The 13700-nt window shown below is 46.3% G+C and overlaps 1 protein-coding gene across 1 annotated transcript in view; it reads right to left on the bottom strand.

Moving 5' to 3' along the window:
• The window catches only part of adamtsl3 (ADAMTS-like 3), a 207147-nt gene that overhangs the window by 17172 nt on the left and 176275 nt on the right, over positions 1-13700 (bottom strand). Inside the window, exons 21-24 of the mRNA XM_079496541.1 lie at positions 8315-8445; positions 6406-6513; positions 3720-3861; positions 1492-1980 (exon numbers count right to left, since the gene is read on the bottom strand). Of these exons, the coding sequence (XP_079352667.1) occupies positions 1492-1980; positions 3720-3861; positions 6406-6513; positions 8315-8445 (870 nt within the window). The remainder of the gene's footprint in view (positions 1-1491; positions 1981-3719; positions 3862-6405; positions 6514-8314; positions 8446-13700) is intronic.

Raw genomic sequence — 13700 nt, 5'->3', positions numbered from 1 at the left:
GTCGCAGGACAACAGCAGTAGCTGTGTGGGGTGAGTTTAGTGAATGATAAGGGGACATCGCAGGACAACAGCAGTAGCTGTGTGGGGTGAGTTTAGTGAATGATAAGGGGACGTCGCAGGACAACAGCGGTAGCTGTGTGGGGTGAGTTTAGTGAATGATAAGGGGACGTCGCAGGACAACAGCAGTAGCTGTGTGGGGTGAGTTTAGTGAATGATAAGGGGACGTCGCAGGACAACAGCGGTAGCTGTGTGGGGTGAGTTTAGTGAATGATAAGGGGACGTCGCAGGACAACAGCGGTAGCTGTGTGGGGTGAGTTTAGTGAATGATAAGGGGACGTCGCAGGACAACAGCAGTAGCTGTGTGGGGAGAGTTTAGTGAACGATAAGGGGACGTCGCAGGACAACAGCGGTAGCTGTGTGGGGTGAGTTTAGTGAATGATAAGGGGACGTCGCAGGACAACAGCAGTAGCTGTGTGGGGAGAGTTTAGTGAACGATAAGGGGACGTCGCAGGACAACAGCGGTAGCTGTGTGGGGTGAGTTTAGTGAATGATAAGGGGACGTCGCAGGACAACAGCGGTAGCTGTGTGGGGTGAGTTTAGTGAATGATAAGGGGACATTGCAGGACAACAGCAGTAGCTGCCCAGTGCGCATCGATACGTGAAACTGGTGTTTGACGTATCTTGTATTGTTTTTTTCCAACCTGCACCACAGAGCATAGACAGACAACAGTGACCAAGTCCTGGACTGGAAGTTGGCAGAATGCACTGGACTCAGGCAACAGCCCAGCTTTAATGATCTTAAATCCCTTTATTTTAGATCGTTTTTAGTAATAGTACAATATAAACATTACAGAGACTTTAGTTGTCACTGTACTTTAAAACAGTTGCCCCAAACTCGTTGAAAACAATGTATTTCATGAAACTCCAGCTAGTCACTGTCCAGGGCTGCATGAACAGCGCTGGAGCACTCAGTTTTCTGCCCCCTCAATGTCGTAACTCTGTCTTACTCTATGGCTCTGGTCTCGCCTTTCCAGACGGAGTAGCAAAGTGACAAAAAAGACTCACGGAACGCAGCGAATCAGGCTGGAAACCTTCTCTAGTCCAGTGGTTTCCAAACCTTTTCATGTCAAGGACCCCCAAATTGACACTAATTATCCCGTGGACCCCCATTTGAAAAGATATGCCTCCAGGGACCCCCATAAGAGAAGATTTTTACGGCTCTGGCAGTGATTCTCAACCCGTTTAATTTCAAGGACCCCCCAGTTTGACGTGCATCAGTCTACGGGCCCCTATTTAATGGCATTTCTATCTCTGGGACCTCCAATTTATATTGTAAAATCACTGTCCATTTAACTCTGAGAGAACCAAACGGGTCCGTTTGGTTCCATTTGTACACTCTCAGAGTTACAGACCCATAAGGACCCTACTTTGGGAACCCCCTGCTTATAATCCACATGTTAAGGACAAACCGGTTTAAGAACCGAGCATTACCTTCAGCCCGTCCCGTCTCCTCCCGGGGGGGCGCGCTGCTGCTCCAGCGCTGGGCGGCAGCCATGTGGGCGAGGAGGAGGTTGGAGATGAGCTGCGCGGCCGCATCCTGACCCATCTCTCCTCTGTCGGCGCGCAGAGTGATGTTCACCAGCCTCTCCTCCAGCCTGGGCTGCAATACCGCCGCCGCCTCCCGGCCACCGGGGGGCGGCAGCAGAGACACGCTGAGCGGCTGCTGCAGCGACGTCGCCGCTCGGTGGCTGTGGCATCGAGGCATCGTGGTCGTCGTGTCGCCCCCCTCCTCTCGACCGGGTGGAGGAGTCGGGCTGTCGGTGGTAGATTGGGGCTGTGCCGGTCGCGGGGAGCGCCCCCCACCGGCGGTCACCACCCTGTTGTTGTTGTGGTCCGCCACCGCCGCGCTCACGCCGATCAGCTGGAGGGTGAAAATGTCCGAGGCGGGCCCGGCGATGCACTCGTACACTCCGATGTCACCTGTCGAGGGGCGGAGCAGAGGCGGGGGTTTTCAGAAAGAAATATATGGGGGTGGCAAATAAATAAATAAAAAGTTACAACATAAACGCTACTTCTAAGATAGTGGATCTACAAGCTCTCAACGGGTCGCTCGGCGACGCGTTGAGAGCTTGGAGATCCACTGTCTGTGCTACATGTTTGGAAAGAGAAAACGTTACCAAAATGTTACCCCTATAATGACATTTCCAAACTATAGGGATGGCATGTTGAAAGTGGTTTACCCATTCTGGACGGGAATGCCTTTTGGTGTTTTAAGCATTATGTTATACTTTAGCTATTGAAAAATAGCAGATATACAAGCTCGTAGCGCGGCACCTTTTTTTATATCTTCGAATATATATTCTTACACAGTGAACATTTTTAACTCAAATCTTTGCTTCTGGGGCGGGTCCCTAGAACAACATATTTTCAGATGGGGGTCGGCGGCCAAATGCATATAATTCTAGGGGTGCTTGAACATGAAATAGTTTGAGAACCACTGACATAGAAACAGGTTTTTCAGAAAACTGTCACAAGATCTGTGTTTAAGTGTTTAATAAATGAATTGATGCATACAATGAAACGCTTATCTAAAACACATCGCGTCACGTGTAGATGGACGGGCATCCATTGCCATGAAGTCTGATTAATCTGCAAAAAACTATTCAGAGTTGGGTACAATATTATGCATGCAAAAACCTCAAATTGAGGTTACATGGGAACACTAGGGTTGCCGCATAAATAATTGAGGAAGGATGACTCCTTAGTATGCAACGATATCGCATATCGATATATATCGATATGAATCCCGACGATACAAATTATCGATTTTTAAAATACAAACAAAAAAAGATTTGTTTAGGGGGGCCGATATGAAATGTGAGTTTTAATCATATGTCATCATATGCAAGTGCTTTTGGAAAGAAATGAGACAGACTCCATGCAGTCACTTTCAGTAGTAGAAGCCTGCAGAGGGGAGCTGTGTGTCTGTGACTGTGCCCAGGTGATGGTGTTTAATTCACCGTTTTAAAATAATTAAAAAGAAATAGCGGATTTGTCGCGGACCTGGTGACAAGGCCGTCGCGTTATGATGACGAAACCGGAAATCAAACTTTGCAGTAGTACTGTTAATACATCAAGGAAGGCAATTATGTTTCTGCACTGTCCAAAGTAATGCTACTTCTTTTGCAATGAATTCTTCTTTTGCAATTACATCTATGTTTTGATCGGATCGCATCAATAGCTCTCTCTCGTTAGCATCACAGCTAAGTGGGACAGTGGCCGCGGCCATTTTGAAGATGCGCGCGCATCCACTTGCACTCTATGTGCTGCTTTCAATGGCCTGTACTCCTAATCGGTGCAATGAATGTCGTTTCTGGTGAAAACAAGGTTTTTCAACGGCCGACAGCAGGCACTGTGATACTCGCGGTCGGGTTCTTTCTGCACCGAGCGAGATAACCACAACCTGTCAAGACACCAGACCACACACAGCATAATGTCATCGTAACACCCGGTTACGGATATTTAGCTCTTCAAAATAAAGGTTGAAAGGGGAAAAACCATGGCAATGCGCGGTAAATAGATTAATTAATCCTGGCGGTCATTGTGTTACGTTTTAAGCATATTTACCGAGATAATATCGTTAATCGCAATTATATTTGCCACAACAAACGTAACATGTCATTGTCATATGGTCCCATGATCCCTAACTGGAGAATCACCTGCCCCTAGAAGGTGGATCTTCAGGGAGCCAGACTTGGTGACGCCCAGGCGCTTGGAGCTGGGCAGCGGGCGGCCATCTTTGAGCCAGCGGATGTAGGCCTTGGGGAACTTCCTGACAGGACATCTGATGACCAGGGAGGTCTGGGGGGGGGGGGGGGGGAGGTAAACGAAAATCGAACGAAAAGACATTTTACAATGCAAATAAAAAGTACATGAACCCGTGGATTTGCGCCCTCTACCGATATTGACTTCAAACTTTGGTGCTCTATTGATGGAACTTTACCGTTGTATATTAAAGCTCTGCTGGATTGGAACCCTGTAACATAATTATAGGACACGCTCCAGTCACTGGCTCACACTAAAGGTCTGTAACATATAGGACACGCTCCAGTCACTGGCTCACACTAAAGGTCTGTAACATATAGAACACGCTCCAGGCACTGGCTCACATAAAGGTCTGTAACATACTGTATAGGACACGCTCCAGTCACTGGCTCACATAAAGGTCTGTAACATACTGTATAGGACACGCTCCAGTCACTGGCTCACATAAAGGTCTGTAACATACTGTATAGGACACGCTCCAGTCACTGGCTCACATAAAGGTCTGTAACATACTGTATAGGACACGCTCCAGTCACTGGCTCACATAAAGGTCTGTAACATATAGGACACGCTCCAGTCACTGGCTCACATAAAGGTCTGTAACATATAGGACACGCTCCAGTCACTGGCTCACATAAAGGTCTGTAACATATAGGACACGCTCCAGTCACTGGCTCACATAAAGGTCTGTAACATATAGGACACGCTCCAGTCACTGGCTCACATAAAGGTCTGTAACATATAGGACACGCTCCAGTCACTGGCTCACATAAAGGTCTGTAACATATAGGACACGCTCCAGTCACTGGCTCACATAAAGGTCTGTAACATATAGGACACGCTCCAGGCACTGGCTCACATAAAGGTCTGTAACATATAGGACACGCTCCAGTCACTGGCTCACATAAAGGTCTGTAACATATAGGACACGCTCCAGGCACTGGCTCACATAAAGGTCTGTAACATATAGGACACGCTCCAGTCACTGGCTCACATAAAGGTCTGTAACATATAGGACACGCTCCAGTCACTGGCTCACATAAAGGTCTGTAACATATAGGACACGCTCCAGTCACTGGCTCACATAAAGGTCTGTAACATATAGGACACGCTCCAGTCACTGGCTCACATAAAGGTCTGTAACATATAGGACACGCTCCAGTCACTGGCTCACATAAAGGTCTGTAACATACTGTATAGGACACGCTCCAGTCACTGGCTCACATAAAGGTCTGTAACATATAGGACACGCTCCAGTCACTGGCTCACATAAAGGTCTGTAACATATAGGACACGCTCCAGTCACTGGCTCACATAAAGGTCTGTAACATATAGGACACGCTCCAGTCACTGGCTCACATAAAGGTCTGTAACATTTAGGACACGCTCCAGTCACTGGCTCACACTAAAGGTCTGTAACATATAGAACACGCTCCAGTCACTGGCTCACACTAAAGGTCTGTAATATATAGAACACGCTCCAACGGTCCCAAATGTAAACACAAATGTGGGGAAAACAGCCTTTTGTTTTAGTGCCCCAACCACGCGGAATGACCTACAGCTTAAATTAAAGATCTGTTCTCCCATAACATACGGTCAATTTAAATCTTTGATTGCAGACTCACCCCCCAAGTGTCTGCAACTGTTTTTTAAACATAGCCTACGTGCTAAACGTCACACGATGAGGAAATGTTACTGTTCTGTTCCGTTGTTGTTTATTGCTTTGAAATGTTGTATTATGTGTATCTCGACGACACTGCAAATGAGGATGACCTCAATGTCTTTCGAGAATAAAAAAATGGTTTGGATGAATGATTGAATGAATGCATGAGCGTCCAAGCCACTTCTTTGCACCCGACAGGGGAGAGTTTCCCTGGTTGGACGTAATGCGTGGAAGGAACACGTTATTCCAAAAAAGTTCCTTTCCCCTCCATCAGGCGCCTCGGCCGGCCAGGGGGAGGCAGTTTAGAGACCAGGATTACTGCATGTTTTTTGTGAGGGTATACCTACCCTAGGGGACACGGGCAGAACATGCAAACGCCACACAGAAAGGCCCTTTCGCCAACCCCACCTAACTCCACACAGAAAGGCCCTTTCGCCAACCCCACCTAACTCCACACAGAAAGGCCCTTTCGCCAACCCCACCTAACTCCACACAGAAAGGCCCTTTCGCCAACCCCACCTAACTCCACACAGAAAGGTCCTTTCGCCAACCGTAATCGTATATAGCCAATGACGCGGAGGAGAGAACACGCCGCCAGCACCCACAGTGTCCCCAGCAAGAATCGAACCCAGGACCTTCTAGCTGTAAGGCGACAGTGCTACCGACTGTGCCAACGTTACCCAATCCCAAGCTATTCTAACCTGGGCCAGGAGATAGGCGTGTCTAACCTGGACCAGGAGATAGGCGTGTCTAACCTGGGCCAGGAGATAGGCGTGTCTAACCTGGGGCAGGAGATAGGCGTGTCTAACCTGGGCCAGGAGATAGGCGTGTCTAACCTGGACCAGGAGATAGGCGTGTCTAACCTGGGCCAGGAGATAGGCGTGTCTAACCTGGGCCAGGAGATAGGCGTGTCTAACCTGGGCCAGGAGATAGGCGTGGCCGCCCACGGTGAGGTGGAGGCGTTTCTCCGGACGTGTCTGGACATAGATGCGGTGGAGAGACACGAGCCACGGACATCGCTTCACCTGCAGGGGTGGGAGAAAAAAAACTAAAAATTCACTAAAATATCGTGATTTATAATGAACACAATCTTTTTAATGTTTTAAAGGTCTGGTGAAATTTTTGTAATTTTTCTTATTTTTCGGTTTTCTGAGCTGAATTGCACCCAAAAAAAACCTGCACTTTGAACATTCAGTATAGTATATACAGGTAAATGAAAAATAAAAATGAGTGAAAATGAATGTCATGAAACATTTAACTCCACTGCCAAGCATATTATGAAGCCTCATTCGACATGATGTCGCACTGAGGTCAGAAGTGCGCCGTTATATGGCACATCCCTGGCGTCCAGTCACGTGACTCACCCACGTCCCTTCCTTTTATTACTTTCCTTGGCGCCAACGTCCCTCACCTGAGAGCATTCGTTCCAGAGCCGAAGGAGGCGTCTACCTTTCTATGTCTGTGGAGATACAGACGCCCCAGAGCCGAAGGAGGAGTCTACCTTTCTATGTCTGTGGAGATACAGACGACCCAGAGCCGAAGGAGGCGTCTACCTTTCTATGTCTATGGAGATACATAACAGACGCCCCAGAGCCGAAGGAGGGTCTACCTTTCTATGTCTATGGAGATACAGACGCCCCAGAGGCAAAGGAGGCGTCTACCTTTCTATGTCTATGGAGATACAGACGCCCCAGAGCCGAAGGAGGCGTCTACCTTTCTATGTCTATGGAGATACAGACGGCCCAGAGCCGAAGGAGGCGTCTACCTGTCTATGTCTATGGAGATACAGACGGCCCAGAGCCGAAGGAGGCGTCTACCTTTCTATGTCTGTGGAGATGCAGATGCCCCAGAGCCGAAGGAGTCTACCTTTCTATGTCTATGGAGATACAGATGCCTCAAAGCCGAAGGAGGCGTCTACCTTTCTATGTCTATGGAGATACAGACGGCCCAGAGCCAAAGGAGTCTACCTTTCTACATCTATGGAGATACAGATGAGACGCAAGGACATTTTTTGGTGCTATCCCTTTTGGGCTGAGTGTTTGACTGTACTCTGTTGCTGTTTATACATTCTGGGCTCGATTTTCGTCCATGCTAAACCCCTTATCCATAAACTTCTTTGCCTTTTTTTTCCTATTTTGAATGGTTCAACTAGCCGATCTACATCGCCACGTTGTGAGCTTGTAGATTACTATTTTCAGAATAGTAAAAACATAAAAAAGTAGTTTAGGGATAAGGTATTTAGCATGGACAAAAATAGAGCCCTCTGTCTAATAAACTATTCAATCAACAAAAGGTATGGATCAGTGTGGTTTTTGGCAGCAAATTTCTATTTTAGTTTTAGTCATAGTCTTTGGAATGAAACTTCATTTAGTTTTAGTCACATTTTAGTCACCTGGAATGTTTTAGTGTTAGTCCAGTTTTAGTTGACTAATATATATTTAGTCTTACTTTTAGTCATCATAGCTTAGTTTTCAATTAGTTTCCATTTAGTTTTTTCTCTGTGAAAAAAGGTAGTCGACGAACATTCTTTGTCTTAGAATTAGTTTGTTCTGAATGTTCTTTGGTTGTCTTGATTTGGAATTTGTGTGTTGTTGTGTGTTTAAGTTTTTTTGTATTTGTTACTCTGTTTGTATTTCTCAATTTACTTCTATATTTGTAAAAAAAAAACAAAAAAATAATAAACAGAACATTAAAAAAAAGAATTAGTTGAGGAAAACAACACTGGTATGGATATGGTATGAAAGGGGAGGTCAATGAAAACAACACTAGTGTGGATATGATATGAAATGGGGAGGTCAATGAGTGGCCACAGGCTGCCCTCTTCACCTGCTCCTCATAGCCCCTGTCCTTCAGCGGCGGGTGTCTCGCGGCCGGCTGCTTGACCTGGTTTGAGACGTCTGGCATGGCGGGAGACTTCTCCCTCCACGTCTCTTTGGGTCTCACGTCCTTCTTGTGCTCTGGTGAGACAAAAACAAGAGGGGAGGGGGAGGGGGGGGGGTCTCTTGAATACATTAACCCATTTAGACCTGAGGAGGATTCTACAAATGTCTTCTAAATACTGACAGTTTTCTGAAAAACCCATATTTCTGTCAGTCGTTCTCAAACATTTTCATGTCAAGGACCCCCAAGATTATATGTAATTGGCCGCCGACCTCCATCTGAAAATATGTTGTTACAGGGACCTCCCCAGAAGCAAGTTTTGAGTTAAAAACGTTGGCTCTGAAAGAATATATATTCAAAGATTTGAACTATTATGGCAGCGCTTCCCAAACCTCTTCAAACTCTTCATACATTATGGCAGCGCTTCCCAAACCTTTTCAAACTCTTCATACATTATGGCAGCGCTTCCCAAACCTCTTCAAACTCTTCATACATTATGGCAGCGCTTCCCAAACCTCTTCAAACTCTTCATACATTATGGCAGCGCTTCCCAAACCTTTTCAAACTCTTCATACATTATGGCAGCGCTTCCCAAACCTCTTACAGCTCTTCATACATTATGGCAGCGCTTCCCAAACCTCTTCAAACTCTTCATACATTATGGCACCAAACCTCTTCAAACTCTTCATACATTATGGCAGCGCTTCCCAAACCTCTTCAAACTCTTCATACATTATGGCAGCGCTTCCCAAACCTCTTCAAACTCTTCATACATTATGGCAGCGCTTCCCAAACCTCTTACAGCTCTTCATACATTATGGCAGCGCTTCCCAAACCTCTTCAAACTCTTCATACATTATGGCAGCGCTTCCCAAACCTTTTCAAACTCTTCATACATTATGGCAGCGCTTCCCAAACCTCTTCAAACTCTTCATACATTATGGCAGCGCTTCCCAAACCTCTTACAGCTCTTCATACATTATGGCAGCGCTTCCCAAACCTCTTCAAACTCTTCATACATTATGGCAGCGCTTCCCAAACCTCTTCAAACTCTTCATACATTATGGCAGCGCTTCCCAAACCTCTTCAAACTCTTCATACATTATGGCAGCGCTTCCCAAACCTCTTCAAACTCTCCATACATTATGGCAGCGCTTCCCAAACCTTTTCAAACTCTCCATACATTATGGCAGCGCTTCCCAAACCTCTTCAAACTCTTCATACATTATGGCAGCGCTTCCCAAACCTCTTCAAACTCTTCATACATTATGGCAGCGCTTCCCAAACCTCTTCAAACTCTTCATACATATGGCAACCCGCCCGGGGACCCAAAATGGTGAGAGTGCACTGTTATGATCCATTGGCTTCCTTGATTGGTCGACCCAAACCACGGTATTCGTGGATTGGACAAACGTTGTGTGACGTTTGTGTCGTAGGAACAGATATAAGTGGTAACGCCTTAACATCTTCACACAAGACTGGAGTGATTGGGTCTCGGTAGAGGTGGACAGTAACACAGTTACTTACTGAATTAATTGATTCATTCAATAACCTATTAACCCATTTAGGCCTGACGTCGGAATTTAAAAAAATGTCTTCTAAATCATGACAGTTTTCTGGAATACCTCTTTCCATATCAGTGTTTCTCAATATTTCATGTCAAGGACCCCAAAAATTATATGTATTTGGCCTAGCTCCGACCCCCATCTGAAAATATGTTGTTCCAGAGACCCCCCAGAAGCAAACATTTGAGTAAAAACATTCACCCTGAAAGAAAATATATTCAAACGGCACCGAATGCCGCACTACGAGCTTGTAGATCTGCTATTTTTGAAAAATCGTGAAAATGTGCCTCAAATCATTGAATATATATTCTTTCAGAGTGAACGTTTTAAACTCAAATCTTTGCTTCTGGGGGGGAGGGTTCCTGGAACAACATATTTTCAGATGGGGGTCGGTGGCCAAATACAGATAATTCTGGGGGTCCTTGACATGAAAAAGCACATAGAAACATATGTATTTTTGAGTGGTGTAAACCACTCCTACAACTGGCTTTGTTGTGCAGAAAAAATGAGAATGGTTGCTATGTTCACCCTGTTCACCCGGGTGTGATTTCATTACGTCAGACATGATAGTGCAGAAAAAATGAGCATGGTTGCTATGTTCACCCTGTTCACCCGGGTGTGATTTAATTAAGTCAGACATGATTTCATTACGTCAGACAGGCTATATTACACCACTCAGTTCACACGGGTGTGATTTTTTAGAAAACTGTTAATATTTAGAAGACATTTTGTCAGGCCTAAATGGGTTAAGAACAGGACTTGAGTACATGTACTTAGTTACTTTCCACCACTAATGAGAAAACATAAAAACACTCCCTCCTCTAGCCTTGGAACAGCCTTGAGGTCCAGACAGGGTAGATCTGACATCCATCGTTAACGCTGATAACATCATCTAGACTAGACCGTTAAGACCTGAGATAAGATTCTATACAAAATGATTATGTCTCATGCCAGTGGTTCTCAAACCATTTCATGTCAAGGACACTGAAAATGTTGTGTAATTGGCCGCGGACCCCCATCTGTTGTTTCAGGGACCTCCCATGCATGCAGAAGCAAAGATATGTGTTAAAAAACCTTTGCTTTGAACGACTATATATATATATTCAAAGATTTTGCACAAATTTTCACGATTTTCAAAAATAGCTGATCTACAAGCTCGAGCTTGTAGATCTGCTATTTTTCAACAGCTAAAGCTTAAAATATAATGGTTAAAAGCTATAAGGTGACACACACAGACGCGTCCTCAGGTCTAAATGGGCTAGACTAGGGAACAGCCTTGAAGAATGACGTGACGGGTGTGGTTATAAGAAGATGGGACGCACCTTGATCCTCGACTTGACCCCCCCCCCCCCCCTCTCAGAAGAGAAAAGCCTGGACGTTAAAGATTTCTTTGGGGAAGTGTATACTAATAAACCTGAGGCATTTGAGAGGGACGGTACGTGAAGGCTCACATCTCATCAAGTATAGTGAGGCGGTAAAACTCCCTTTATCAGCCTTTTTCCCCCCACCACGTTCCTATCCTGGGTGGGTGTCCTGGGTGGGTGGGTGTCCTGGGTGGGTGGGTGCATGTCCTGGGTGGGTGGGTGTCCTGGGTGGGTGCATGTCCTGGGTGGGTGGGTGCATGTCCTGGGTGGGTGGGTGTCCTGGGTGGGTGGGTGTCCTGGGTGGGTGGGTGCATGTCCTGGGTGGGTGGGTGTCCTGGGTGGGTGCATGTCCTGGGTGGGTGGGTGTCCTGGGTGGGTGGGTGTCCTGGGTGGGTGCATGTCCTGGGTGGGTGGGTGCATGTCCTGGGTGGGTGGGTGTCCTGGGTGGGTGGGTGTCCTGGGTGGGTGGTTGGGTGGGTGGGTGTCCTGGGTGGGTGGGTGTCCTGGGTGGGTGGGTGTCCTGGGTGGGTGGGTGTCCTGGGTGGGTGGGTGCATGTCCTGGGTGGGTGGGTGTCCTGGGTGGGTGCATGTCCTGGGTGGGTGGGTGCATGTCCTGGGTGGGTGGGTGTCCTGGGTGGGTGGGTGCATGTCCTGGGTGGGTGGGTGTCCTGGGTGGGTGCATGTCCTGGGTGGGTGGGTGCATGTCCTGGGTGGGTGGGTGTCCTGGGTGGGTGGGTGTCCTGGGTGGGTGGTTGGGTGGGTGGGTGTCCTGGGTGGGTGGGTGTCCTGGGTGGGTGGGTGCATGTCCTGGGTGGGTGGGTGTCCTGGGTGGGTGCATGTCCTGGGTGGGTGGGTGCATGTCCTGGGTGGGTGGGTGGGTGTCCTGGGTGGGTGTCCTGTGTGAGTGGGTGCATGGGTGGGCTCTGGGGGGACATACAGTATAGGACAAAGGCCAGGGTCTCTGCCCGCTGTCCTCAACTCATTATTCATTCATAATAATTGAACGCGCCCAGTAATTCATTTTCAATCAGACCTGCGTTTTGTTTTGTTTTTTTCTGTATACACGCGGAGAGGTCGAGGGGCGACAACGCGTATTTACGTGAGTGCGGTCCCGTGAAATTGTTGCATGTGCACGTGCTCAATTCGTGCACACGCCCGCGACTCACCAGACCTCCATTCTGTTTTTTTGAGTGGTGTAAACCAATCCTACAACTGGCTTTGTTAGTGCAGAAAAAATGAGCATGGTTGCTATGTTCACCCTGTTCACCCGGGTGTGATTTCACTCCTACAACTGGCTTTGTTAGTCTGTGCAGAAAAAATGAGCATGGTTGCTATGTTCACCCTGTTCACCCGGGTGTGATTTCATTACGTCAGACATGATTTCATTACGTCAGACAGGTTATATAAGACCTTACACCACTCAGTTCACACGGGTGTGATTTTTTGTATTACGCTTGAGTTGTCGTGTCCTGAGCAGGCCTGTCGTTGATCCAGGCGACAATTAATGCCTGCGTTCATCGCTGACCGTTTGAAAGGACTCAAAATATATTATATTTATTATGTTATATATTATACTATAGAGTATATAATTGTCTATATAATTAGAATAGACAATTTTTATATATAATATGGAAGTATGTGTGTAATTATATGCGATAGTTATTAGGGTGTGTATATACAGTATATGTGTACTTGTATTACTTTTGTGTATATATAAAAAACTGAAGAGAACTTTTCTTAGAAGAGTAGCTTAATTTGAAGCACAGAATCCAGTGAGTAATTTAAATTAGAGGGGTGGGAGTTTATACGTTTTACTTCTTCTCACTCCTTTTCGTATATGCTTAGATTTCTTTCTTTTTTTTATTTTTCCTTTTATTTCTTCTTGCTATATTTTTAACTATTTATTTTAGTTAGTTATTTTAGGAACTGTTTTATTGGCATATTCGAAATAAACATGACAAACAAACAAACAAACAAACAAACCTAGTCTGTCCTGAACCCATCTGAAGGCCAAGTTTGCTGTTGCTCAAGGACACTTTGACACCAACTCTGGGTTAAGTGGCTCAGGTTAGATGGCTCAGGGGTAGAGTGGCTGGATGGCACCCGCAAGGTTGCCAGTTCGAACCCGGGCTCCCCCACAGTTACTGTGGAAGTGTCCTTGAGCAAGACTCTGAACACCTAATTGCTCCTGATGTACTGGTTGGTACCTTGCATGGTTTCCGCCGCCATCGGTGTATGAATGTGTGTGTGAATGGGTGAATGTAATGCACAATCTATGTAAAGCGCCTTGGATAAAGGCGCTATATAAATGCACCATTTACCATTTAAGTAAGTCGGTTAGGTAATGCAGATATTTAACAATAATTTAACTCTTGAACTCAATATTTAAAGCTCTATAAGCGT

This window comes from Electrona antarctica (assembly GCF_951216825.1).
Source record: "Electrona antarctica genome assembly, chromosome: 3".
Classification (NCBI taxonomy): Eukaryota; Metazoa; Chordata; class Actinopteri; order Myctophiformes; family Myctophidae; genus Electrona; species Electrona antarctica.
The sequence above is the reverse complement of the archived record's forward strand: the minus strand, read 5'-3'. Positions and strand labels throughout refer to the sequence as shown.